This window comes from Coloeus monedula, assembly GCF_965178545.1.
Source record: "Coloeus monedula genome assembly, chromosome: 14".
Taxonomy (NCBI): Eukaryota; Metazoa; Chordata; class Aves; order Passeriformes; family Corvidae; genus Coloeus; species Coloeus monedula.
Genome location: NC_138794.1, coordinates 10,406,655 through 10,432,868, shown reverse-complemented (window position 1 = coordinate 10,432,868; position 26,214 = coordinate 10,406,655). Strand labels below are relative to the sequence as shown.

General features: G+C 44.1%; 1 protein-coding gene across 1 annotated transcript in view; it reads left to right on the top strand.

Moving 5' to 3' along the window:
- Positions 1-26,214, top strand: part of CHSY1 (chondroitin sulfate synthase 1) — a gene marked incomplete at its 5' end in the record, with an annotated part of 73,809 nt that overhangs the window by 6,725 nt on the left and 40,870 nt on the right. The window contains one exon of the mRNA XM_082290613.1: positions 2,411-2,906. Coding sequence (XP_082146739.1) covers positions 2,411-2,906 — 496 coding nt within the window. The remainder of the gene's footprint in view (positions 1-2,410; positions 2,907-26,214) is intronic.

The following is a 26,214-nucleotide window of genomic DNA, read 5'->3' as shown; positions in this document are numbered from 1 at the left end:
AAACCAAAATATGGCCATATGGAAAGATGGGCTCAAACTTGGGTTTTGGGATGGAGGGTTTAGTGCAATAGGAACCGTGGGAATCAAGCATGCCAGGGTTTATGGATGTATCTTTTTAGGTATGCATTTTGTTCCCTTTCTGTTGAATGGGAGCTCTTCTCTTGACAATACTTAGGTGGGTCTTGAGGTGAGGGTACCTATTTGGAGAGCAGGGAGTAAATTTAAACTGGGAATCAACAGAAGGGGTTGACAACTTCCAGAAAGGAGCTAAAGCATGAAGTGATAGAAGACATCCTGTGTTGTCCATAGACTGTAGTCATGATAAAAGCAGATCTTTCAGGATATGGACAGCAAGTCTGAAAATTCGCTGTTTGCTTTTGAATAAAAAAGTAAACAAACAGAAATTTCCATAAGACTTTAGCTAATAACTTCAGATGGTGGTTGTCTGCAAAGTGTCCTGTGTCCACCCAAAGCTGTGTCTCAGTGGATGAGATGAGCTCCTTTTCTCAGTAACTCCTTCTGTCCTTTCTTTCTGTGAGACTAAAATTTAAATACATTGAGTACCTTTAGTGAAGAAGAGTCTTAGTCTGCAAGTTGATATGGGAAGAGCTGTGGATGATTTGTATGTGGAGTGTGGGTGTCAGAAAATAAACAGCAGAACTTCCTTAATAGTGAAAGTTCAGGATATGACCATGTCTCCTTTTAAAACGGGCAGTTCTCAGTGCTTTAACAGATATGATTTATAACATCTAGTACTTAACAGGCATGATTTATAGCATCTAGTACTGTGCATTAATTGCATCACTGATGATTAAAGGCCTCATCACCTCTGTTCTGAAGTCAGTGGGAATGTTTCCATTTGCTTTACTCTGTGCTCTTCTGGGAAGCTGGGATCTCAACTTTTGCTATGAAACACTACCCATGGCAGTAAGAAATCCAGAAGACAAAGCTTTTAAAGTAATTGGGTGGTATTCATTACACACAGTGGAATTAGTGAGAAACTGTTAAGGTGTCAAAGTTGATGTTTAGGTAGTCTCATTAAATACCTCTGCATTTTCTGATGGAACTTAAGGAATAATTCTCCTGAAGTATTTTTATATTTTGGGCTTTATATGATAGCTAATTGTGGAGATTTCAAATTTCAAATGGTCTGTGCTGCCCAAAATCTGCTCAGGTTTTGGCAAGAAGCCTGTGCTGGGAGGCACCAGTCAGAGTGACAGTGATGCATTGAGGGAATACTGTGTCCTTTACCTTTAGAGTGTTTTCACATCAGCTTTAGGTTATATTCTGAGGATAGTTGCCATATAAAACTATAAAATATTCTCCTCCCTATACAAAAGGACAAAACCTGTTGGTGTACCAACTAAAATAGTTTTCTGTGAGTTTCTGTGAGGAGTATGTGATCTCTGCTCTTTTCTGAGATAGAATCTCAGAAAATGGGACTGCAGGCTTAAAATTAATAATTTTTAGGGCAAGGCTGTAGCAGTTACGTGACTGAAAATCCTCCCTGGAGGAGGCTGTGCTCTGCCTTGAGGAATCATCCTACAGCTCTTCCTGCACTATCAGTGACCCAGTTTGCCCACGCAGATGGGTTGGATTTGTCAGAGAGGAGCACGGAAGGTGTGGAGCAGATGTTGTCACTGTGCTGCTCTGCACAGGAAAGGCTCCTCTTTTGTGCTGTTCCTCTCCACTAAAACCTGGAATGTAGTGTCTGGAAAGCTGCTGGAGGTGCAGATGTTGGTAGCGCCATGTTATCGTGGGAATTAGGAGTTTTACAGGCATCTCTTAGAATTTTACTGGTATGGACAAAACCACTTGAGGTTACTTCTGCTCCATGCTCTGTGCTTTGCTCTTTGCTTTCTCCACACACCATCTGGAGAAGTTACTGTTTGGTTGGTTTCCCAAGGGATGCCATTTCCTTAAAAGTTCATGTGAATTTACTCTCTGGAAGTCTGAGTGCACATTTGAGCTTTTGGGGAGGCTTAGAGGGAACAGAAGGTGGCTATGATGCTTAATAACTTGCAGGGAAGCTTTGGAAGCAGTAAATTCAGTTGTATGTGAATTGTTGGCCCGTATTGGCTCACCTGTGTATTTTGTGACCAATAGCTGTTAGTCCAAAACCGAGTGTGCTTAAGAAATCCTGCTTGCCACTAGTGCTACTATTGAATTATTTTTCTAACATATGGAGGTGCAAAAATGATACTCAGATGCTTGTCATATCAGAATTTTGTGTGTTGTACCACTTACTGTGTGTGCCATGTGAATGTCCTCATTTGTGTGGTAAAAAATAACATTTCAAGGCATTCAAAAAAGAAAATTTGTAAAGCAGTTGAGCTGTAGTCTGTGGTAGCACTCTCTGCCTGCCCTGGTTTCTATGTTTAATTATTCCTTCTTGTCTTTTTCAATCTAGAACGTGGTCCAAAACCATTCCTGGCAAGGTCGAATTCTTCTCCAGTGAGGGTTCAGACACCTCTATCCCCATCCCCATCGTGCCGCTTCCAGGTGTAGATGACTCCTACCCACCCCAGAAGAAATCCTTCATGATGCTCAAATACATGCATGACCACTACTTGGACAAATACGAATGGTTTATGAGGGCTGATGACGACGTTTACATCAAAGGGGACAAACTGGAGAACTTCCTCAGGAGCCTGAACAGCAGCGAGCCCCTGTTCCTGGGGCAGACCGGCCTCGGCACCACGGAGGAGATGGGGAAGCTGGCACTGGAACCGGGCGAGAACTTCTGCATGGGGGGGCCAGGAGTGATCATGAGCCGGGAGGTGCTGCGGAGGATGGTGCCCCACATTGGCGAGTGCCTGCGGGAGATGTACACCACGCACGAGGACGTGGAAGTGGGGAGATGCGTGCGGAGGTTCGCAGGGGTGCAGTGTGTCTGGTCCTATGAGGTAAGGACGAGGGCGTGGGGAATGGGGAAGTGTCTTTTGTGGGAGGTAGAGGGGAGGGTTCCTGTTGTACACAGCAGTTTCCCCATCCCTCACCTCCCTCTGCAGCTTGACCATCCAACTGTAGAGTTTCTATGCTTTTCCCTTCCTGCAAGTGTCACCCTTGGAAAGACCTACAAAAATTTGGAAATGCAGCAGTAAGGAGGGAAATGGAGGAGCATTCGTCATTCATAACAGATATGTTTGTTTAGACAGAAAGGGAATAAGCTTAAATCAAAATGGCCTCGAGTGCCTGCAGTCCTGACTGTCCAAGCCTCTTTTATCTTCTTTAGCTGCGTATGTCATGGTGTCAGCATGGAAAATGGATGATACAATTACTGTGTGTTTCTTACTGCAGCTGAAATGTGTGAGGCTGACAGATGTTTGCCCTGACAGTGACAGTTTTTCCCCAAACTGGAGATGTCTCATGGTGGCTGGCACTGTCACCTGGCATGCTGAGCTGCCTCCCAGCAGCCGAAATCCCTTGCTGCTCAGGGCACTCGCTGGCAGCCCCATCCTGCAGGTGCCTGCATAGCAGATCCTTGATGTCAGCAGAGACAAGCCACCACTCTTACACTGAAACTCGTGGTCTGCCCACACTGATGTGCCTGCAAATTTGGCATTTTGGGGGAAAAAAAACCTAGAGCCTGTTTGTGGCAGAGTTTCCTGATGCTTTTTGCTGGGAGCTGGTGGCTCCTCCCCAGGGGTGACAGGGGCTTCTCCCCGGGTGTGCTGGGATCCTTGATGCGAGTCCTGGGTCTTTACAGACTGCCTGGTTAAAAACACCTGCTGGGCTTGAGCTGTAGTTTCACCACAGCAAATGCTGGTGGGTCTGCCTTAGAAATATGGGAGAAGTTGAAAGCAGAAGAGAGGCTGAACAGTTTGTACACAAACATTTACGACCTGACGCAACTATGGCTTTGTCCTTTTATGAGATATGGTGAAGGAGGGTTCTTCTGCCTGCGTGACAGGAGCTGTGGTCACAGACAGTGACAGATACTGCTGCTGAGCCACTCTTTCACTGGCAAAGACTCGTGTTTAACTTTTGACACTGAATTTCTGCCCACAAGAGCTGTTGCTTTGTTTGAGTTCACAGTTCAGCAATGGGAGAGCCTCTGAGGAAGGGGAAGAAGGTTTCTAGCTGCAGTTGTTAATTAGTATCTTTTGCGCCTAGTGATTTTCCGGGCTAACAGTGCCTCTCCACAGTTCCCTGCTTTCAGACCTGGATCTAGTTTATGTCGTGTCGGCATTGTGGTTTAGCCATTCATAAAGAGTCAGTAACTTTTTCCACAGTTTTTAGCAGCATAAAATTTTTACTGTAGACATTCAGAGTTGAAATAACTTCTGCTGTGAATGCCTGTACCATCTGGCATTTGGTAAGTTACTGAAAGTCAGCATTTTGGTCCTATTGAAACTGGCAAAGGGCTCCTAAATTCAGTATAACCTAATGTTGGATTGAAATAGCCAATGATAGCACACAACTGCACTGGGAATGCTGTCTGACAGAAATTGATAGGGCTTTCTCAAACCAGTCTTGTTTGATCAGCTTCTGTTATTGTCCCTAATTCTGGGTTCTCCTAAGGGCCATGAATTACTTAAAACTGGTTTGTGTGAAGTGTATAAACTGTAGGGTGTTCAGAAGTAACCCGTGAGTGTGAGATGTTAAGGCTCAGCTGTTTGGGAGAGTAGGAAGAGTTTCAATGATGAAAGCACACAGCTTCTACAAGAAGTAAGTCCACTCTCATTTAATTGTGGCTTTTCAGTTTAAATACCTGTCATCTTTTTTGATCTGGTCCTTTCATTGCCCAGATGAAATGTGCCTGGTATTTTATTTCAGATAAAGCAATAGCTGTGTGAAATGACACAGCTGTTGCAACAGCTGTGTTGGGAAGGCTTGGTGTAAAAGTGACATTTTCCATGTCTTGTACGTTCGTGAACATCAAGTAACAGGCCACTGTAAGTGAATTGCAAAGTGTTGTGTTTCACTGAGCTTCTGATGGAGCAAAAAGTTTATCTGTGCCTGCTCTGCTGGGGCACAGCCACTGCATCCTTCACAATTCCTGTCGGAAGAAAAGCTGTGACAGCACAAGGCTCAGCAAACACAGCAGTGTTGGCCTTAGAAATCCCAAACCTCACACTTCTCCTTTGCAGCCTGCACTTCCTGTTCTGAAGAGGCTCAAGTGGCAGCACAAATGAGGAGCTCAGGTCTCTGCAGTCACCCCCCAGCTCGCTGGTTTTCATTCTCAGCATCTCGGGTGTGGAGTGCCCTGCTGGTCCTCGCTGCGGGTGGCTTTTTCCCTGCACTGTTCTTGTGGTGGGCTCCCTGCCCAGAATCGTTTTACTCATCTCCATGACTGTCACTGCCCCCTTTCTCTGATTTTAGGATCCTACAATGTCTTTACTGTGCTGCTCATCTTCCCTGGCCCTGACTCTGGTGGTGTGCCCGAATGCATTGCCAGGCCCGGCTCTGTGTGGCGTTTCTGCTCGCAGCAGTCTGTCTCAAAACCCCTTTTTTCCCCCCTTCCTGTGTTTCTGTCACTCCGCTGCTCTCCGCAGTGCCTCTCAGACCACTTCATTGGAGTGGCACCGGTTATTGCCCGTTTCAAGATTTGCAAGGATTTGTTCACACTCTTCCTGTCGTCAGGAGCTTTTCAGCAGACACAGTAGAGGAATTGACACCACCATTCTTTGGACTTCCTGTGTCATCTCATCCCAGAAAAGCAGCAGCAGCAGCATGTGCAAGGTTGAGGACAACTGCAGCTCTCTGGGCTCTGGGGAGCTTCGTCTGACCCACCCAGGATGCTGCTTTGGGAGGAGTTTGCAGCCCACTATGGATTTTAAGCTCCTGTGACCAGGCTCAGAGCTGTTCCCTTATTTGACAGAGGTCAAGTGAGTCACAGGTGAGACATGGCTGTTAAATGTAGCAAAAGTAAATGTGTAAAGTTCTTTAGGGCAAGGATTATCATCATTGTAAAAACAAAACCCAGACTGTCGCTGCTGTTTGACAAATCACTGTAAAACTCAGCACTCTATAGGGTGGAGCAGCCAAAGCCAGAGAGTTTATGCAGCAAATGGTAAGAAAACAGTCATGAAAAGAATGCAACTGTGAAATCTCTGAAGCCTGAATCTCTGAAGAGAGCTTGAAAATTTACGAAGAAATGTGGAGTGTGGTCCTTCTTCCTGAAGAGAACTAAAGGCTCGAAGTGAACTTGCTCAGAAGTGTTCTGGATTTCTAGTGAATATTGGTACTTTAGACTTCTGGCACATTGCTGGGTGTTTTTCTCAGCAAAAGATTGCGTACTTAAGTCTCCTTCCTTCTCCCCTTTCCTCCCACCAGTAGTTCTTGCCTGGATTGCTGGGACATGGAAGTTCTGTTTTCTCCTACACTGCCGTGTGGTGCCACGCAGGGTCTTGGATTTCAGCCTGAGAACATGGTCTGGTTTTGATGACAGGCTTTTTCATTTGTGATTTAAACTATCCCAAAGTATTGTTGATCTCAGTTTTATGTCTGACATTTCCTTTAAATGCACCTGAATTACAAAGTCACTGCTGTGTAACTTGGTGGTGTTTCAGCCTTGTTTTGCAGCTGTTGCTGAGTATTGTTCTAATTTGTGGTTAATAACTTCACAACTTTAATACAGGCTCTTTGTAGCTGCTAGAAGTCAAGGCAGTGCTGATATATCCCATTAATTTCTTCAGTAATAAAACCCTTCTGACACGCTGCTTTCAGGTGATACCACTTACTTCCTCTGTGTCCTACAGTGCAATAGAAGCAGCTGAATCCAACAGAGCAGCCTTTCCCAGCTCTAACTGGTATAAATGACCAGTTTTGTGTGTTTTATTGAGGTTGTGGGAGAAGTTAGGTGAGATGCAGCAAGTGTTTCTGTGTGGAGAAGGCAGTGCTTTCCTCCAAACTGCAGCAAGTACTCTAAAATGTCCTGAAAGGAGACAGGATTTTTTACAATATACATGGAAAGGAAGGTATGACAAAGGCAGCAATCACATCAGGAAATGTGAGCAGCAAGGAAGAGCAAGTCCAACCTTTCGGGTGTTGGTGAGGGGAAGAAGTAGGGCAGTGGTGACTAGGGATAGCGGGGGGCTTCTGGGAGAAGGGGGGTTTGAATTAACATTTTGTGTGGTCTTTCATCTGGAGTAATTGAAGATAATTGCTACTCTGAAATTCACTGAAGTTAAGAAAGCCCTTAAAGTGCACATTATATCTGCCAAGTACACTGGCAGTGCCAGAATGTACCGTTTCTGGGATGGATGTTCCCATGGGCAAAACTGAAGTTTATGGTTTTCTGTAAGACAGCCAGAAGTAAAAAAAAGAAAAATTATAGTCCTGCAGTGATTGATCAGATCTGAAAGACTGGAAAGAGGTGCTGCTATTAATGGCTAACCTCCAGTTCCTTTGCTTTATCCTCTGTGAAAACCTCTCATTAACAAAAAGGAGATTGATCCTGTTGTGGCTGGGTGATGAGTGACACCCAGCACACAGCATGTTGTCAGAGCAGGGCAGGATGGGGTCTGTGAGGAGGTCCTGGGGCAGGGTGTTCTGGAGCACCTCTGTTCTCTGCAGACCCTGGGGGCAGTAGGGTTGGACTGTGGCATTTGGTTGTTCTTGCTCCATGAACCTCTCCTTGGACTCCCAGCCAGCAAATGAAAGATTTGACTTGTCTTTGTGCTGGGAGCATCCAGCAGCACTTTTGAAATCAGACATTATTATACGTGTGTATTGTCCTGGCTTCAAAGCTTGGGCATTTTCTGAAGTCAAAGCAAGGGAACTTGGCAAACCCTGACAGCACGGACACCTTATCTCGCCGTGTGTGCAGCCCACTGCATCACCTAATTTCAAGAACCTTTGATGTGAATTGTCTGTGAGAGAGAGGGAGGATACAAGCATACCCAGAGTTTTAAGGTGGATGTTTATAAACCATCTTTCCTCCAGCACAAAATTTTATTTTTGGAACACCGCAGAGATGTCTTTTTGGCTTCAGATTAAGATGTAAGTGGGTGGCCATGCATTTGGGGGATGGATGGAGATTGAGCTCCCTGAAGGTAATGAGAAATGGCATTTTGTCAAAGGACAGACAGGTAAGACTAGAGAAGAGCATTATCTGGGCAGGGGAGGTGATGCATGGGGCTCAGGGTGAGACTGAAATACATGACTGATGTGACAGGGAGTCCATGACTACAGTGGGGAGGCAGCGTGATACAACCACTGTGGTCTAATTTTAGTGTTTGCTGAGGAGGAGGGCAGAGAGGTCAAAGGAGAGAGTAAAGGCTGAAGACTGGGTTTGTGAAACCAAGGGTTAGGGGTTAGGAGGGTTTGGAAGGTTTGGAATGGGAGACACATCTCAGGTCTGCAGCCAGGTCCTGACCTGGCTCTTTCACTTCAGAAAATAACTGAGCGTTTTAGAACCAGATGTTCCAAAGAGGGAGAACTTGACATTACTGAGTGATTTCTTACTGACTTCTGAATGCAGTTTGGTCAAGGTTTATTCTGTGTTTTAGGAATGAAGAACAAGTGTTGTAACAAAACTTGAGTCTGAATCCCACTCACTTTCTGCAGAACATTTTCAGAGAGGAGGGCTGGGGGATTTGTGCTGACACAAAGACGCCTTTCCAGGCTGTAGAGCCTGTTTGGGACTGACCTAGATTTTGTGAGCACATGGTTAATCTGTCCTTAGTTAGCTGGATGACTTGACCTAATGCCTAAGCTGAGGGTTGCTGAAATGAGAACTTTGATGGTGTTGTGCAGACTCTTAGGAAGCTTCGGCTATGACTCCAGCAAACAGAAGTTATTGCTTTCCCCCCATTATTGTTGTCTTGAAGTGCAGTGCTTTTGTTATTAGGATCTGTGCAGCCTGTTGAGTTGAGGGAGACATCGGGATTAGTTGTTATCTTGAGGACAAGTCAGGAAAGGCTAATCCTTCATAGCATGACAGGACAAAGAACTCTAATAAAATAGCTCATCATTCCAGTTTCTTAGTTAAGGCAATCAGAAGATGAGGATTTGAGTTTATTCTGTGAACAGCAGTGAGGATAGGCAGAGGGAGGTGAGTCTGAGACTAGAAGCTTACTATTGTATATTTTTCTTTTGAACTGATGGGAAAGTCATCCTACTTTTTTTGCAGGGTAAGATCTTTACAGCTTGCTGGAGCTATGAGGCTCTGGTACTTGTGCTGTGATCAGAGCTGCACTGCCTCTTGTATGGGAGTCCCACCTGACTGGAGATCTTGGAAGGACACTTTTAAATTCCAAATCTAATCAATGTCAAACCCAGTAATACCTTTGTAGTCAGTTATCTCCTGTGGGTCAATGCTATCTGTCCAAACTTTGAGCTGGCAAGTTTCCTTTTACATTTTCTTTAGTGCTTATTTCTGTGTATAAAAGATGAAGGTGAGGGAATAAACCATTTCATGGATACCTCTGTATAAGACCAGGATCTGTGTAAGTGTCCTATGTGACTAGACACTGATAAAATTAGATAAAATATTTGTCTTTCTTGACTGAAGGGGACAAAAAATATTGCCAGCTGGGGCTCTCAGTATGGAAGTTTTTAGCTGATCTCTATGTAGAGGGTAATTGTGACCTGGATGCTTGGGGGAGGGAGGGTTAATTGTGTTAATTTGGAGAGAATATTTGCATTTCTCCCCTCAGTCTATTAAAGCCAAATTCTGTGAGCCGCTTAAAGCACTAGCAGCATGGAGGTGTCAGAGCCTGTAAGCATGGAAGAGAAAAGCTAGTCTTGCTTGGTGGTGGGAAATAGGAGTGAAGTGCTGATGTGGGGAAGGGGCTTAATATAAACTTGGCTGAGGTCACCAACAGGAGGGTAGGAGCCCACAGCTCAAATGCTTTCAGTGCTGTCATACTTGGAATATGGTGTTTTGAGAAATACTTGATTTTTTAAAATAAAAACAATTGAATTATTACAGAGAAGAAACAAAACTCGGATTTTGTAAATGGATGGATATGATGGGTCTTGGTGTAATACCTATTTGTTACTTAAAAAAAACCCCAACAACAATCAAATCTAGTGTAAAAGATCGTTTTCTTTTGAAACTTTCAATGAATGAACACAGATAATTATTCAGAGTTGTTCTAGACAGTGGTTGTAGCCGCAGTGGTGTGTAGCACTAACCTGCTATGAAGGGTTTTCTTAATGCTTTGGGAGAGAGTTATTTCCTAGCAGGCTATGTGGTGAGACACTTCCCTTGCTCCCTGGACTGACAGTGTACCAGGGCAGTGTCTGAGGATGCATTCGTGATCTCTACAGCCACATTTTCCCCAGTTGACCCTGTTTGCAGTCACTGGTCTGCTGCCTGTGCTGGGAAAGATCCTGGAAAGAGCTCTTAACACCAGCTGACTCACCCTAGCTGGGAACTCCCAGTTCACCTTTTGCTTCTCTGAAATTCAGTGTTCTTCATGAACTTCACGGTCTGCCAGTGCTGACAAGGCAGAAAATGGCATTTGGTGCTGCTTTTTTCATAGTTTACATCTGCAGTTACAAATGAGAACTGCGTATCTTGAGTCTCCCTGTGTGCTGTCCCTGAGTGTACCTCACATGTCAGGAAAGAGATTGGCTTTTTAGGCTGTGGGGGAGAACCACTGGCCTATGGATGGGCAACGAAGAGGCAAGATGACAATCTTCAGCAGTTTGGCCCTGCTCTGGCTGTGTCTCGTGGCCCTGGGGATGGGGGGAGTCTGTAATCTGGCTGCACAGAAGATTAATTGCCCTGCATTGGTCTAACCTCATTTCCTGCAGACACCTCCGAGTTCCAGAGCTGCTGTTTTGTATTCTAAACCCATCTGATTTGAAGCAGGGAACTCGATTCTACTTTGCTGGATTGTTACACCATCTTAATTGATCTTTAAAATGCTTAAAACATTTTCTCACTAATTTCCTGTGTTAAAAGCTTATCTGGACTCCTGGTGGTGTGAACTTTTCATAGTTATCAGCTGGAGACCTCTTAAAATCCTGCCAGAAATCTCGATTGCCTGAAGGGTGGGGATTATCTTCCTGCATGCCTAGACCGAAATGACCTCTATGTGTCACAAAGAAGTTGGGAACTTAATTGGAAAAGTTTGGGGATCTAACTGGTTTTGTTTTCTTAAATTTTAGTTTCAGCTGAAAGTGTATTTGGGAGTCCTTGCAAAACTGAAAGTTGGGTTCTGGTTGTTTCTGGTTAGTTTTTTTACATGAAAGTAAATTTCTGCTGGTACCCTCAGTGAGAGCAAGTTAGTGTTTTTTTCAATTGTGTCTTGAGCAAGTTAAAAGTGCTGCTACAATAATGAAACAGAAGTAAAAATTGTGACAGATTTTTATGGGGGGATTCTTGAGAACCTATTGAACTTCATGCCACTTACTTGCAGCTTGTGTGGTAATGGTGACTTCAGGAAAAGAATCAATGCCCGCATATAATTTATATTGCTACTAGGGACTGAAGCTACTAGGGACCATTTTTTTAAAGGCTCTTTGAACAGGAAATGTCTGTTTATCCATTTATCTCTTGTCCATGCTTCAGTGTTGTGCCCTGATGTGAAGTATTGGTGGTAAGAGGAGAGCCACTACAGCGAGCTCCCCTTTCCAGGTGAGCATGGAAGCAGTTTTTCCTTTCCACAGAGAGCTTTGCAGCCTGTGTGATGCCATTTTTACCTGAGCTGCTAGCAGGGACTTGCTCTCAGGGCTGCTGTGCAGGCAAAGCTTCAGTGGTCAGCTCCTGTGCTTGGTGATCTGATGTCCTGGGAGCATTGCTACAGACAGCTTCATTTGAGTCTGTGCTGGTTTATACTGAGAGCACATGGATGGGAGCCCTGAATGTTTGTGCAGAGCTGTGAGATGAGGCTCCTGGAGCCAGTGCTTTGGAGTCATTAGGTTAGAAAGAGGTTTAGGAAAAGGCAAAGGCACTACATGCTCCTGTGTAATGAAGAGAGCACAGGTAGGGTCATGCCCACTGGATCTAAGTTCTATCCAAGTCTCTGGGTTTAATCCTTCCTACTGAATGGCTTTAGGGAGCTCCAGCTGAGTGCTATATTTTTGTTCTTGGAAGCAGTCTTCAGAAGCATCCGGTACTCTTTGTGGATTAAGCACAGGTTCTTACACAGAGGCTAGGATTAGCAATGAAATAAATAGGAACCCATAGTTTGTACTCAGCCAGCAGTTCATTAGAAAGCAGAAAGCTGCCTGCAGTTCCTGAAGTGCCACTGTCACCTTCTTTCAGCTGCAAAGAAAAGCGTGTTATCAGAAAAATAAAGGAGGACATTACCAGAAAGCTCCTCTACCTCAGGGCTGCCCCAGCCCTGCAGAGGAAGCAGCCAGCACTTGGATGCTGTGTCCTTGCCTGCTGTCCTCGTGGCTGTGCTCAGCCATATGTCAGAGTGTCTTCTGAAAGGCAGGCACAAGTCTGCTCATGAAAACTTGTTGCCTGCTCTTGTTCATGGTTGCCACTTCAGATTGGTGCAGCTCGTTCGAAAAGCGCTTCGAGAACAGCAGCAGGGTATTAATGAAGGTTCCTCTGCTCATGGGCCTTCAATGGGTGTAATTACCTGGCAGTAACTTCTTGAAACCTTGTTTGAATCAAAGCTGCATGTTTTGGCTGGTTATGTCACCACTGTATTAGTGAGGAATGCAGGAGAGAGTGCTAGTTTGCATTAACTGTGCTGCCTTAATCCTTTGTAACCATACTTTTTATTGTGTGTTACTATCTTACAGAGAGGGAAAACACTTGCCCAAGGGATAGCAGAGTTCACTCCTCAGCATCTCTGCATAAGAGCAATGTTCTTTGTCCTCAAAAGGACAAAGTTCTTAGTAGATGGGTTGTTGAGAATTAACATTATGTGTAATTCTGCATAGATATTCAATGGGGAACTGTCTTTATCTAAGGTCTGAATTTTTTATAAAGGTTTTTTCCTACAGTCTCCCTCAATGTAAGGGGGCAGAGTGGGTTAAATGCCTGACCCATCTTTTTAATGGTTTCCTACAGTCTTCAGACCCTATGCTTGAAAAAAAGTCTTGCTCAACGTGAGTGACTCAGAACATACACCTCTCACATTCATTGTCCAGATCAGTGAAAATATTGTGCCCTTGCATGTGTATCTTTCCTGTCCTGACAAAAGAGAAATTTGCTTAACCTTATCACAGATGATTTGTCAAGAAACCTTACCCTCACCTTACCGTACCTTGTTTGTCTAACCTTATCACAGATTTATTAACTGGTATAATTGTTTTTATATCCTTTTCTTACTGAAGATACTTCCTAACATCTTTGGCCAAGGGGAACATTAAAAAAAAAGCAAACAGCCAACGACTGTGAGACAATAGCAGATTTAATCTTCATAAAGCAGCAGGGCTTTTGCTTCCCTGGGAATGTTTGCTAACTGTGGTTTTTCCAGGTTTTGGACAGAGCAAGTTTTCTTTGACTTTTTCAAATTTTCTTTTTTTCCCCCTCTTTCTGCCTCCGTTGAGTTAACCATGCACTGCTGTCACTGTGAGAGCCTTTTGCAGTTGCACTTTTTCTTGCTGTGTTTTACTGGGCCCAACTGGAAGCCGCTTCTGATCCTGTGGAATAACATGTTTGGCTGAATCCTGAAGTTTGCTGCTGCTGTGTGTGTTTGTACTGAGGAAAAACCATTCACATGATTTCTTATCTTTCCTAGGCCAAAAATAACACTGCAGCTCCTGCAGCCTTGAAGAATTAGCCTAATTTCAGAACTGGAAACTAAGGTGAAGATGAAAAATGTGTTTCAAAATATATAAAATAGCAGCTGGGTGCTTAAGACTGAGGATGAAAAGCCTTTGTCTGGGGCTCTGGATGGTGGATCACAAGTATTTGTGATGATCTTTTGCATGGACTATTCCACAGGGACAAACCTCCACTGAATGGCAGGTTGGCTCTACTTTAAACCAGGCCGTGCAGTCCTGACATGGGAGCTGCGAGCGCGGAGGATGGAAGGTGAGGGCGAAGTCATCTTCCTTGTGGCTGCAGAGTGGCTCCTGCAGATCCCTGACATGGGTCATTCCTCCATCCCGTGGTGTCTGCCTTGTGTCATCTGCCCTGGAGTCCCTGGTGCAGGGGAGGTGTGAAATGTGTAACCCCGTTTATCCTGCGAGGTGGTCAGGCCGTCTCCTGTACAGAAAATGCCTTGTTTCTGTTCAGCCAGCACAAAGGCTCTTTTATAGCAGCTTGGCCATACATCTGTTGAGGTGCCTCAGACTGTTAGCACTGGTTACTGTTTGAGGTATGCAGCTCCCAGGCTGTGATGTACAGTGATATGTTGTTTATATGTTGCCTCCCTTTCCTTTTGAGGATAGGGAGCTGTGCTGTGTCCTGCCCTGAACAAAGCTGGTGTTAGTTATGGGATGGAGAGGTAGCCTGGAGATTTTCTCTTTAAAAGCAGACAGGAATCCTTCTGTTTCACACTTCAAATTAAACATCTGAATTTGGCAGTGACTGCAGGACAATAGAACTTTCTCTGGGAAAAAGTGTGTTGAATTTCTGCTCCCGAGAGAGCCCTGGCTTGAAAGACATTGTGTGCACCATAACAGAGGCACCCCAGTTCTTCACCAGGCACTTAAATGGAAAAAACCCCTGACTTCTTAAAATTTTTGAGCTTTATTGCAGCCTTTGGATTAATTTCCCCATCTTTTCCCCGCCTCCACTGTTATTTTTTTTTTCTCCTGCACGTGTCCTCATGCTTGTTCCACAGACACTTTCCTGAAACCAGTCTTGCCCAGAAATGCACACTCATCTTCTGAAATGAAGGGGAGGGAGTGAGAGGAGGCTCTATAAACTGGCAAGGTCCTGGTGATTTGGGAGTCTCTGAGTTCGTCTCCTGTGGTCTTCAGACATCTTGAGGTTTGCCATCTCCTGTCTCCTGTGTTTGGTTTTCTGAGTTGGTTTTTTTAACCCCACAAAGCTATCTGACAGCTCTTCAGTTCCATTCCCAAATAGCTTTCTGATGCTGTCACTGCTGGCTTCTTGACTCAAAGTAGAGCTTGGGTGGAAAAACAACTTTTCATCAAATTACCATGAGATAGGTCTCATGGGATAGAGGAAGAGCACAAGAGGGATGTGCTGTTTCATGTTAAGCTCTTTTGCTTTGACATTGATCTTCCCTTCTGCTCCATTAGCATGGATAAATAGCGAGGCCTGGTAGCTGAGTGTGGCAAAAGGTGACTCAGGGCAGGTCCGTGGCATATTCTACCACCACCACCACCACCACCACCACCACCACCACCACCACCACCGAGTCCCTGTCCCTTGAGACAGCAGCTCTGCCCTGCCCAGGCCTTGATGTCGACACCCAGCTCTGCCTTGGAACATGCGCCTGTGCTTGTTCCCCCCTCTGGGGAGCATTTCTTGTTGAAGATCTGTTTTGGCTTTGAAGATGCATTCAGGCTTTTTGTGGCCTCTTTCACAAGAGGGTGAGAAGTTACTTTTCAGCTTAATTTTAGACTGGCTGTCGTTCTTGAGCAAACTTCAAGTGTGGTTTTGACCTTGCTTTCAGGGAAACTTGGAGGAACCTGATTTCCCAGTACAGTGAGGGAACTGTTACCCCGGGTCTAGAATTTTGTGCTTTACCATCAAAGGGCTTTGCAAACCTTTCCCATGCTCCTTCCACCCTGTGGAACAACAACTCTCCCCGCATGGCACAGGGTTATCCCCAGGGCACAGGAGGAGGTACTGTCAGGGCAAGGTGTAGAGTGTAAGAGGTCCTGACTCTGTGTCCTGCAGCCAAACCACACCTTCCCTCCCCTCTTTCACCAGTCACTGCAATTAAAATTCCACCGTCAGGGCTGAAGTGAGGTGAGGCAGGAGCAGACTTGTTTTCAGGAAGGAGAGGGAGAACCGAATTTTCTGCTGGAATGGGCCTTTTCCTGAAGTGGGCTCAGGAAATGTCACCTTCCCACTTGTTTAGAGGCAGAAAAGTCACAGGCAGAAATTGCAAAAATAATCAGCATGGTGTGCTCCAGTTCCCAGAAGGCATCAAAGAGGGAATGAATTGAGCTGGGAGTGAGGAGCCCTGCAGGCGAACCTGCAGTTCTTCATCAGCCTTTTCGAACCATGGCCCAGGGCAATCACTGGAGCTGATTTCCTAATAAAACTTGAGGGAGCCCAGCTTGCAGGGGTGCAGATGAGACTCTTCACTGGCACCAGGGAGCAAAGTGGAGCAATGGGAAAAAACCTCTTGGAGGTGAAAGGTAGTGAAAGCAAGAGAGCCAGAGTGAAACCCGGGGGGGGGGGGGGGTGTGCGGTTTTGGTCTTATTAATGTGCTGAGTCCAAGTAGTTTCAAATATTCTAAACTCATGAGTAGAGATACAAGGGAATGAGATTCCTTTGGCATTTGCAATATCAGGCAGGCTAAAGTAAGTGCTCTTGTGCAATGCTCTGCTGAGTGCTTACAGAGCAGATGTTGCTCCTTTTGTAGCTGCTGCTCCAAGTGAACCAGTTTCTTGCCTGGGTAAATCAGGGAGCTGTTTTACAGGTACTCACCTTTGCAGAGGAAACAGGGACAAAATTTGAGGTGGGCAGTGCTGAGGGTGGAGGAAAAGCAGTCACTTGCAGATGTTGAAGGAGCTGTTTCCTTAAGGAGTGTCAGGATGTGAACCTTAAATGTGCTTAACCTTAGTTGCAGTTTCTCTGCAAGTAGGGAGACTGGGTGTGTGGTGGGGGTGGGCAGAGAAGGACTGAGATAGGCCTTCAGGAAGGAAGTTAATCTAAAATAAATGCAGGTAAACAATAAAATGTTACAAGGTGCAAGCTAAGTTTCCCTAGCTCTTGCTGGGCCACAGCTCTAATCCTTAAAGCTGGAAATCATATCTGATGGGCTACAGTAATCTTATTTTTCCTAGACGCAGAACTCCACTGTGCCTGTCTCCCCTAGGCAAGGTGGAATACCTGCCAAGAAAGCAACATGCTCTGAGCCTCAGCTTCCACATGCCAGCAAAACCATCCCGTGTGGAAGTGACAAGCGTATTGCTGATGGGATGTGTTCTGGTGTGGCATCTGAGTTAAACCCCAATTGGGAGCGCTCGTGCACCTGACTGATGGCCAACATAGAAAAAACACTGAGCTGCCTGCATTGTAGCTGGCATAATTTCATGCCTAGTTACTATGCAAAACAGTCAACTCTTTACCGAAAAACGAGGTCTGAAAGTGACTACTTAGAGTATGTTTTCTTCCTGTCCAAGCAGAGAGCGTGCACTGAAGAACAGTGGCTTGGATTTTGTTTTCTTTGGTAGCCAGTGTAACGTCACTGGTTGTCTTTGTGTCTGCCTCTCTTTGTGTGGTGGGACAAAAAAGCCGTGTCCAGTTTGGGAATGCTGCCAGTTTTACCAATATGATGATTATATTCAGAAGAAAGGAGCTGCAGTGGTTCTTGTGGTGCCTTGATGGTAAATAATAGTAAAATATGGCTGTCTCTTAATATTCGGTTAGACTGCCTCAGTTGCCACACATTGGAAAGCACCCCTTTTCATGTAGCTGTGTGCTCATGCACTCTGTGGTCAGCTAAAGTAAATGTGTGTGTTGGAATGTAGCAGAATCACTGTAAAATATTCCAGATCCTGTTCCTGAGCATTGTCACTTGGATGATGCTGTTGCAGGGCTGGGGTTTTTTAGATTTATTTTTAAGTCTTCAAGTGTTTGATAGAGTTGCTGCAATCCTTTCTAGAGGCTTTGGGGACAAAACCATAGTTATAACTTTGCAGCTTGGAAATACTGCACAGACTCAGTCCTGCACCTCACACCAGACAATAATGAGCACTGAAAGCTAAACTGAGCCCATTGATATGGTGATGATCAGTACTTTTTTCTTTCTGATTAATATTCAACCTGTGTCTTCTATAACGTTTCAAACAGACCATGGGATTGTCCATTCTCCTCAGATCCAGTTGCCCAGTGGATTTGAGCGTGTCCTGCCAGGGAAGCTGCTGGCACTGCATCCTGTTAGGGCAGTATCCCGGTTGGCCTGTGGTGCTGTGGTTGTGTGGATGATCCAGTTTGGGTTGTTTTTCATTCCCTGAGAGTGGTCCTGGGCTGAAGGTGGCAGACTGCAGCGTGGAGAGAGTTCCTTCCATGTTTGAGCCACTGCAGCATGGAGTCTGTAATCCCACGAGGGGTGCTGTATCCCTGCTGGGAGTTTGGGAGTTGCTCAGGAAGTGCAGAGGACTGTGTGCTCCAGCCCTGGCCTTGCAATGCTCACGTGCCAAGAGATTTGAGAGAGGAGCAGTGAGTGGCAGGCACCACACAGTGCCATGGGCAGCATTAAGTGAGCCAGAGCAGAACCACGTATTTTGAATGATGTTTTAAGTTGAAGCAAATTCAGTTTGCACAAACAATTTGGGAAAGAGAGAACTTCTTGTCTGTGCTTGACGAGGGCTTCCTGGCTGCATTGCCAGCTCTCATCTTCCCTGTTTTCCTTGTCACCTCCAATTGGAGTGGCCACACTGGTTCTCCCATGGGATCAAGAGCTCACTGGCCACCAAAGGAGGCAGGCTAAGAGGCCAGCAGGCTCTCAGAGGCTGGGGGTGAGCTGTCCTGTGGCTCTTGGACATCAGGTGATGTTTGAATGAGGCAACGTAGTGTTGGGAAGGTCAGCACCTCCCATCCCATGGCAGCTTTTGGCAGGTGTCCTTTGGACTTTGAGAGTAGGGACTTGGATGTACAGGTTAACCAGGCTGGGATGGAAAATCTCCCAGGTGTAACTTACAGCAAATGTCACACCAGCCTCCCGAAAGGGCAAGAGGAAAGGTCTGTGTCAGGTGGCCAAACACACCTTCCCTCCTGCCCCCAGCATTTTGGTTGAAGGTCAAAGCTGAGAACTCTGCTTTTCATGCCAGGGTAGCCATGGAAGCTCACAGCCATGTAATGTCAGTGGAAGTAGGAAATTCATAGGATCTGAAGGAGAATTAAAGCACAAGGGCATTCAGAGAGTGCTGAGGCACGCTCATCTCTGGATTGTACACTTCAAACCAGAGCTGCTGCTGGGTAAATCCCTGCTTGCCCAAACCACAGCAAATTTAACAGGGTAATAGTTTGGAGAGATGTTAGATCACTCTGTTTGTTGGTTTCTCTGTCTTCTATTTGTGGGGAAATGCTGGAAGAAATGGGGATTTGCACATGTAAATATATCTAAATATATCTGCATATGTGCACCCCTGCTCCCTGAAGGGAGAGGTGCATCACAGTCAGTGATGGGGAGATGCTTTCCCAGCAGTTCTACATCTTTTCCCCATGAGCTTTCAGGAGCTGGAGCTGTTGGAAGGAGCAGGGAAATGAGGAGGGAGAGGAATGAAATACCTTGTGGGGCTCATGCAGCCTTTATTTCTCACTCTGCAATAAAGATGACCTTGCTGGCTTGATTGCTTTAGGTTTGCTGCAAATCTCATCCACTCAGCAAACTGCTGGAGGGAGCTGCTGGCAATGTCTCCAGGTAACAGTAATAAACCCCCAAGTGATTATAATATTATTTCATTTATAACTGAATGAAATGCATCGGGGATCTGCAGCAGAGCAGTTACTTGACAGGGTTTGCAGGCAGCTCTGCTTTGAGGGGAGAGGGGAGGGCTGGGGAGTGGCTCAGGCTTCCCAGCATTTTCCATAAGCACAGCTCAGGATGTGAGCTATTTTCTTCTAGAAAAAAAGATCTCTAGGAAATGCAAGATGAAGTGGTCTTTGTTTGGACTGGCCACACAATCCCCTCACGAGCAAACACTTTATCATGGCAGTTAGGCTGTGATGAGTGATGTATTACAGTACCGGGCTTGTTGCTCAATGTAACTGCTGCTGCCTTTATGGCTAGAGAAAACCAGGCAGAGAGCTTGCTTGAAGCAGTTCAGTGCTAAAATTGCTGTTAAAGCCTTTTCTGGGGAAATCCTTGTGGCAGAAGGCTTTCACATTTATTAATTAGTCTCACTTCTCTACCTTGTGAAAGATAAATCATTCCAAAAATAAAGAATCAAGTCCAGGTAAATATATATTTAATGAGATAATGTTATAATGAAAGACAATCTTGTAGTTACACACAAAAGTCTTTGAAGTGCCTTTTGTAGTTGTAAAATTCAGTCAGGATAATTTTTTTCTTCCATTTCCCCTCCTCCCCAGCAAAACCTCACCGAGCACGTCTGGACAATGAATGTTCTTTTGTAGGGATGAACACACAATCTTGAGGTTAAATTTGCCCTGTAAGATTTTTGCAGTCATGTGAAGCTCTTTTATGTGTGACGTTTCCTGCATTATAGCAACCAGGTTCAAAAAATGCGTGTTTAATGAAGACTTAACTTCACATAAAGCAAGGCTTGAGTTACCTTTTAAAAATGTCAGTGTCACTCAACAAAGCCCTTAACACTGTCCTCAGATGGCTGCCAGTCCCCTCCCTGACCTGGTGCTGGGGTATCCAGGACTTCAATTGGTCCAGATGGGCAGTTCTTGCTGTTGTGAGTCTGGGAATTGTCTGTCCAGCCTATTATAAAGGTGCATCTTTCTGTGCTCCCCAGGTGCATCCAACACCTTGGGTACCACCGAGGCCTCCAGTTTGTAATTCACTGAAGAGGCCTCTCAGTTGGGCAGAACTTCATCTGGGCAGAAACTCAACACAAGGCTCTTCTCAGCACATCTCTCCCAGGAGAGGTGCATTTTGTTTTTTTAAAAAAGTTCCTTTTATTCGTTCAAGACTGTCACCCTTAGGACTTTACAGTGCATGGAGCAGACCCTTTGCTTCACATGGGCAGCTGTGTGTCCACTTAGTGGCTCAAGTCACTCCTCTCCATGCATTTAGTTGCCTTTTTTCTCCTTTTTTCACAGTTTTTTTTTTTTTTTGCAGATAGACTTTGGCCGCTGCTTTTAAAGTTATGCAAATTTCCATCTTGACCAAAAGAGGCTGACCACTGAAACTGCCTTGCTTTTAATGCTGTTCAGGATGTGTCTTGTTTGTAATCTCTTCCTTTTTTTTCTTCTTCAGTCAAGTCTACAAAGAATACTCTGTTTTATGTGCTTTATATGTATGATTTCTTCTTAAAAGACGACTCATTTCCTCTACTTTAGAGGTATTTTCTTAAATCTGTCACTTCCTGTCTCTTTCTTTGCTGTCTGATTTGCCAGTTTTTACATTTTTTTGTAACTGTTCACTCACTAAATTCTCAGATTCTTCAGGAATTGCGTTTTGCCCAGGCGAGTGAAATTTCTTTTTTATTCTCTGGCAAGAAATATTTGACGATTAATTTAATTGCTAAATTGGCTTCTAAGCAGAAGCAGGCTTGGAAAACTGAAGGGGAATTAATCATGCCTGGTTAACAGAAGGGACTTGAAAACATGAAGGCTGCACCAAAGATGTCAGTGAAAACTGAGGTGCACGGTAGCTAACAAGCTTTTAGTATTTTATCATACTTTTTTTTCATTTCTTGCTGTCTTTCACTGCATTTTGCCTGCTTGAAGAACAGACGGTTCCCTCCCAAGGAGAGAGGAAAAGCTCAAATCCACGTGCTCATGGAATGTACCAAGGTCTTCCTCCTTCACCTGTCCTGCAGCAAAAAGGGCGTCCTTAAACAGCCTCATGCTGACAAATGTTTCTTTTAAACTTTCTACAGACACTCCCAATTGAATTGAACTGTCTTTAATGTATAAACAATTGAAAATTAATTCTGCTGTAAAATGCTCAGTTCAAAACAGCAATTGCTGTATGAGATGACGTTTAAAATTATTTTGTAAAAAATATGTTTATACTGAAAGCGAAATACAGATAAGTTGCAAGAGGTACTGCTAAATAAGACCTGGCATAAGGTTGAATTTTCCTCTGGTGTAAATGGGTGTAACTTGATCGGGTAGCAAGGTTATGCTGATGTACATCAGCTGAAGATTAGAAATCTTGTATGTGATTACATACAAGTACTACAATGAATTGCTGAGGTCTAGGGGATTTTATTGAAACAAATTGAATCGCCATTGAAAAGGTTTCTGCCTGCAAGACTACGTGTCTTGAGTGAGTTCAACTTCGTGAGACTCCAAAGGCATTATTACAACTTCTGTAATTACCCAAATAGCTGTTCTGTACATAAGATTGGCATGACATTAAAGCTCAGTGTCTTGGACTTTTGCAGGACAAGGCTCCAGTAGTGACTCTTCCCTTATCGAGCTGGGAATCTCCCTTTGAAATGCATAAAATCCTTTATAAATACTGGGGATTCAGTGTCAAGCCGTAAAATGTCTGATTTTTATTAACCATGCAAGATCTCCTGTTGGTGGGAAATGCCAATAAAGCCTTGCACATACTGTGTCTTAGGGGGAAAGTGGGAATTTAGGGAAAAAACTTGTGTGTTTGGAGAGGTAGGAGAAACAATTTCATTATGTGTTATCTGTTATGCCTGCTGTCTCCATTGGCAGAGGGAGGGATTAGCACTGTAGTGGCAATATTAGGTTTGATATTTGAAAGTTACATTAAGTGGAGGAAAGAAATGAGAAATTACAAATGTGAAAAATGCTCCTACATAGGTAAAACCACTGAAGTTATTCCATACATTAATAAGTGACATTTCTTGTAAAATGCACATATAACACTAACTTTTCCAAGATGCCTGTGACTTGAATAAACACTTTCCTGCAACCCCTAGATAAAGACATTGAGGTTTTCTGCATCGTTTGCCATGTATTAATTCAGACATGCAAATTATGACTGAAGAACCTGGTTTCCATAGTGCAGGAAGTACTTTCTGAAAAACAAGCAACCCCAAATGGTATTATCACTGTACTGAGCATGAATCTATGCTTTGAAAATCCTTTTTCACTGGTTAAACTGTCTCCAGTCAAAAACCTTCTACTGAATGTTAATTATTTTTTGTGTTTGTTTTTCAGTAAACATTAACAGTCTGAGAACTGCAGTCTATTGATCACTTTCCCATGATTTATGTAGTAATTGAGCAGAGCAAATATAAATCTGATTAGTTTTGAGCATTTTTGTTTGGTTAGGTTTATCAGAGGTTATAAGGTAAATGAAAACACAGCTGTGGTTCAGGCAGTCCTGCCCTACTGAATGGTGTGGTACTTACACAGGTGATTAAATTATCTCGTGCACATTGGGACATAAATCGAGATCTAAAATGCCAGAGCTGTAAATATGCATTAATGATGCACAAATTTCTGACATCCCTTCATGCTGAAGGGCTGGTAGAGTGTTGGGCAGCTGGTAAAGGCTTTGACCTACGGATGGGAAAAGAAACAGAAAAAATGCACAGTAAACCTGAAATTTCCTAAATGGAATGGGGCAGGGTGTTTTTATAATAGAAAAGAGTAATTGGACTTGAGATGACATCTGTAAACTTTACTTTTCCCCTCCTTTGAAATCCCAAGGGAGAGCCTAGGACTTCCTCCTTGCTTGTCCTGTAGTTATGTTCTAGACATTTCTCAACCACTTTTCAGTGACTTTTTTATTAGTCCCTTGGGAGTCCTGATTTTTCCCCTTTAAGTTATAACCAAATGGCATCTTGCCTTAGGGTCAGAGAAGAATACCTTAGTTACACTGTTAACTGGTCCCTTCGCATTTAGGTTACTGTTTTACAAATCTTCATAATATTTTTGTGGGTCATACCTTGGCTCCTTTCAAACAAGTGGCATTACTCTTTCCTGTGCACAGTCTGATGTGTATTTAGTTTGTTGGGGTCATCTCCTCCGCAGACTTTAATTTCTGGTGCTTTTTGGTCTTTCCCTGCAACCAGATGACTTGTGGACCATTTTCTTTTTTGTTGTAGTGGATTTGTGCTGCTTCACCGCTGTGCTTTGCACTGAGAAGCAGCATTTAGTTTGCTTCAACCTATTTTCTTCCTCTTATTGCCACCCAGAGGATCTTGTGAGCTCATTTAACAGCCTTCAACCTCTACTCTACCTGTTAATATTTTTCTTTGGATTCCTACCATCCTCTGGAGCATTGCCTCTTACTAATTGAGAGCTAATGCTAAGTAGGGCAAACATTGTAAAGAGCAGCTTTTCCATGAAGAGCCTCTTTAATTGCTGGCAGGAGAGGGTAATATCTGTAGTGTTTCCTTTCCCTTTGCTAATGCAGGTTCAAGTATTGCCCTTCCTGCTGTATGTGAAAGCACTTTAAGAAAGGTTAGTGCTTTGTTCTTGATGTAGTGATTAGTGAAGCTTCATGTCATTGGATTATTTTTGGTATCAGGAAAAGAAATGGGCATCTGACTGTGTGTATTTCAGTAATATCAGGCTTAAGCTTATTCAAGTACTTCTGAGATGCTGGTGATTTTCTGTTTGGTTTGAGAGAAAACATTCCTTGGAGACAACAGACCAAAGGGACCCTTCTGCATTAGGAAATTCTCAGAAAGGCCAGGTCAGTGGCTTTGGTTCTTACCTGGCCACTGGACTTTGGCAGGTTTCTCAAGCAGTGTTCAGATATTGCCCAAACCTGGTACCCAGGTGCTGTCTCCTGGTTTTCACCAGCAGATCTTGTGCTTTCCTCCTCCTCCTCCTCCTCCTCCTCTTCCACGTCCTGGAAACATGAACTGTTCAGTGGAAAACTTCCCTGATCAGACTGACATGTTAAATATTTTTGTCAGCTGAACTTTCAGCGTATACATGGGGCTGGGTTGCTTTTAATGACAATGCCTCATCTTGTTTCTCTCCTCTTCCCTCTCTTTAATTCTGCTTTGTCCTTTACAGCACTCCAAAGGGCACTGCAGCAGAAAGGGAACTGCTGAACAATGCAACATGAAGCCAAGAGCTTTTATGTTTGAGTTAATATGCTTTCTTAAAGAGATTTGGCCTGGGGCTAGGCGTGTGCAGGTGGGAAAGGTGGAAAGACACGTCTGCTTTTTCTACTGATGTCTAAAGGTTTAAGGGCAGTTGTGGGGTTGTTTGTTCTTCTGGTGATCAATAATAGTGATGGATTGGGGTTTCTGGCTCTCGGAGTTTTTGTCAGATTTGTGTTTCTCTTCCTTCCTGAAGGAAAACTTTCCATGCTTTGAATAGTCACAGGGCTGGTTAATTTGTGCCTAACTACCGTGCTGGGTTTTGGACTGGTTCATCTGTGCCTTAACTGCATTGATGGTTTTGACTGGTTAATTTGTGCCTAACTACAGTCCTGGGTTTTGACCTGTGTGTTTGGTTGGAAAACCCCAGCTGGCCTCAGCACTGAGGCTTGGGCTGCTCCTGAATCTGAGAAGGCCTTTCCACTTACCCCAAAGTGGTGATGGACCTGACCTGCCGAATCAATCTAACCTTAAATGGTGCCTCATGAAAATCTAGATACTCCTTAAGCACTGGCATGGCCAAGAGAGTAGAGCACTTGCAGCCTGGCACTTTCACCCAGGCTCCCTGAACTTCTCATTTGTTCAAAAAGTGATTTCATGGGTATGAGTCTGTATCAGTATTTAGTTTTAAGCCAGCAGCTTTAATTAGGCTTTTGACCAGACAAAGGCACTCCTGTGATAGTTTATTAACTTTCCAAGAGTTTTGTAGGCACTTGGATGTCACTTATTTCAGAAGGTGAGGAGTGTGTCTTTGTGGAGTCGTTTTTACCTCTGATATTCAAATCATCTTGCCTTTGAAGCTTTGAAGGTTGAAGTTAGGCTGGTGTTCATTCCAACCCTGCACTGCTCATTCTGTTTGTGTTGTGGGTTTTTCTTCTGTATAAAAAGGGGGGGATTTGGTAGCTCATCATAGCTGTTAAATTGGGGTCATGGAAGTGAATATTGAAATGGAAGGATTTTGTAGGTGAGAAACAGTTTTGAAAAGTGAACAGCTTAGGAGTTGTTTCCTAAAAACTTGTTGTTAATAATGATTTTTGTAGTTGGAACATGGTATTTTATAGTATTACCTTGATAATATTCTCCTTTTTCCTTTGCCTGCAACCTTTAAAAGAAGTAGTATTACATTAATTATGGAAACTTAAATAGCAAAAGCCCACCTAAATTTTACTAATATTTGCAATTCCATACACTTTTCAAAATGCTGGAGTTTTAAGGACAGAATGAAGTTATTCCTTGTCCTTAATCCTTTTTTCTACTCAGGATTATGGCTCTCACAACAGAATCAGACATGAAAAAGGGATTTTGCAGCAGGGCTTTGCCTTTGCTGTATCTTAAGCACGAAGATAAGCATGTTTATGCTTGAACATGACGACACTATGGAAAATAATTGTTGATCTGATTAACTCCATTGAGAGGGAGTTTGCCTTCCTGTGCTTTCTGGGTGTTCATCTGCCTGGGGCGGTGAGGGCTGTGCCGCAAGAGCTGCTGCTTCATTTCCACTCTGCAGCCACTCAGAG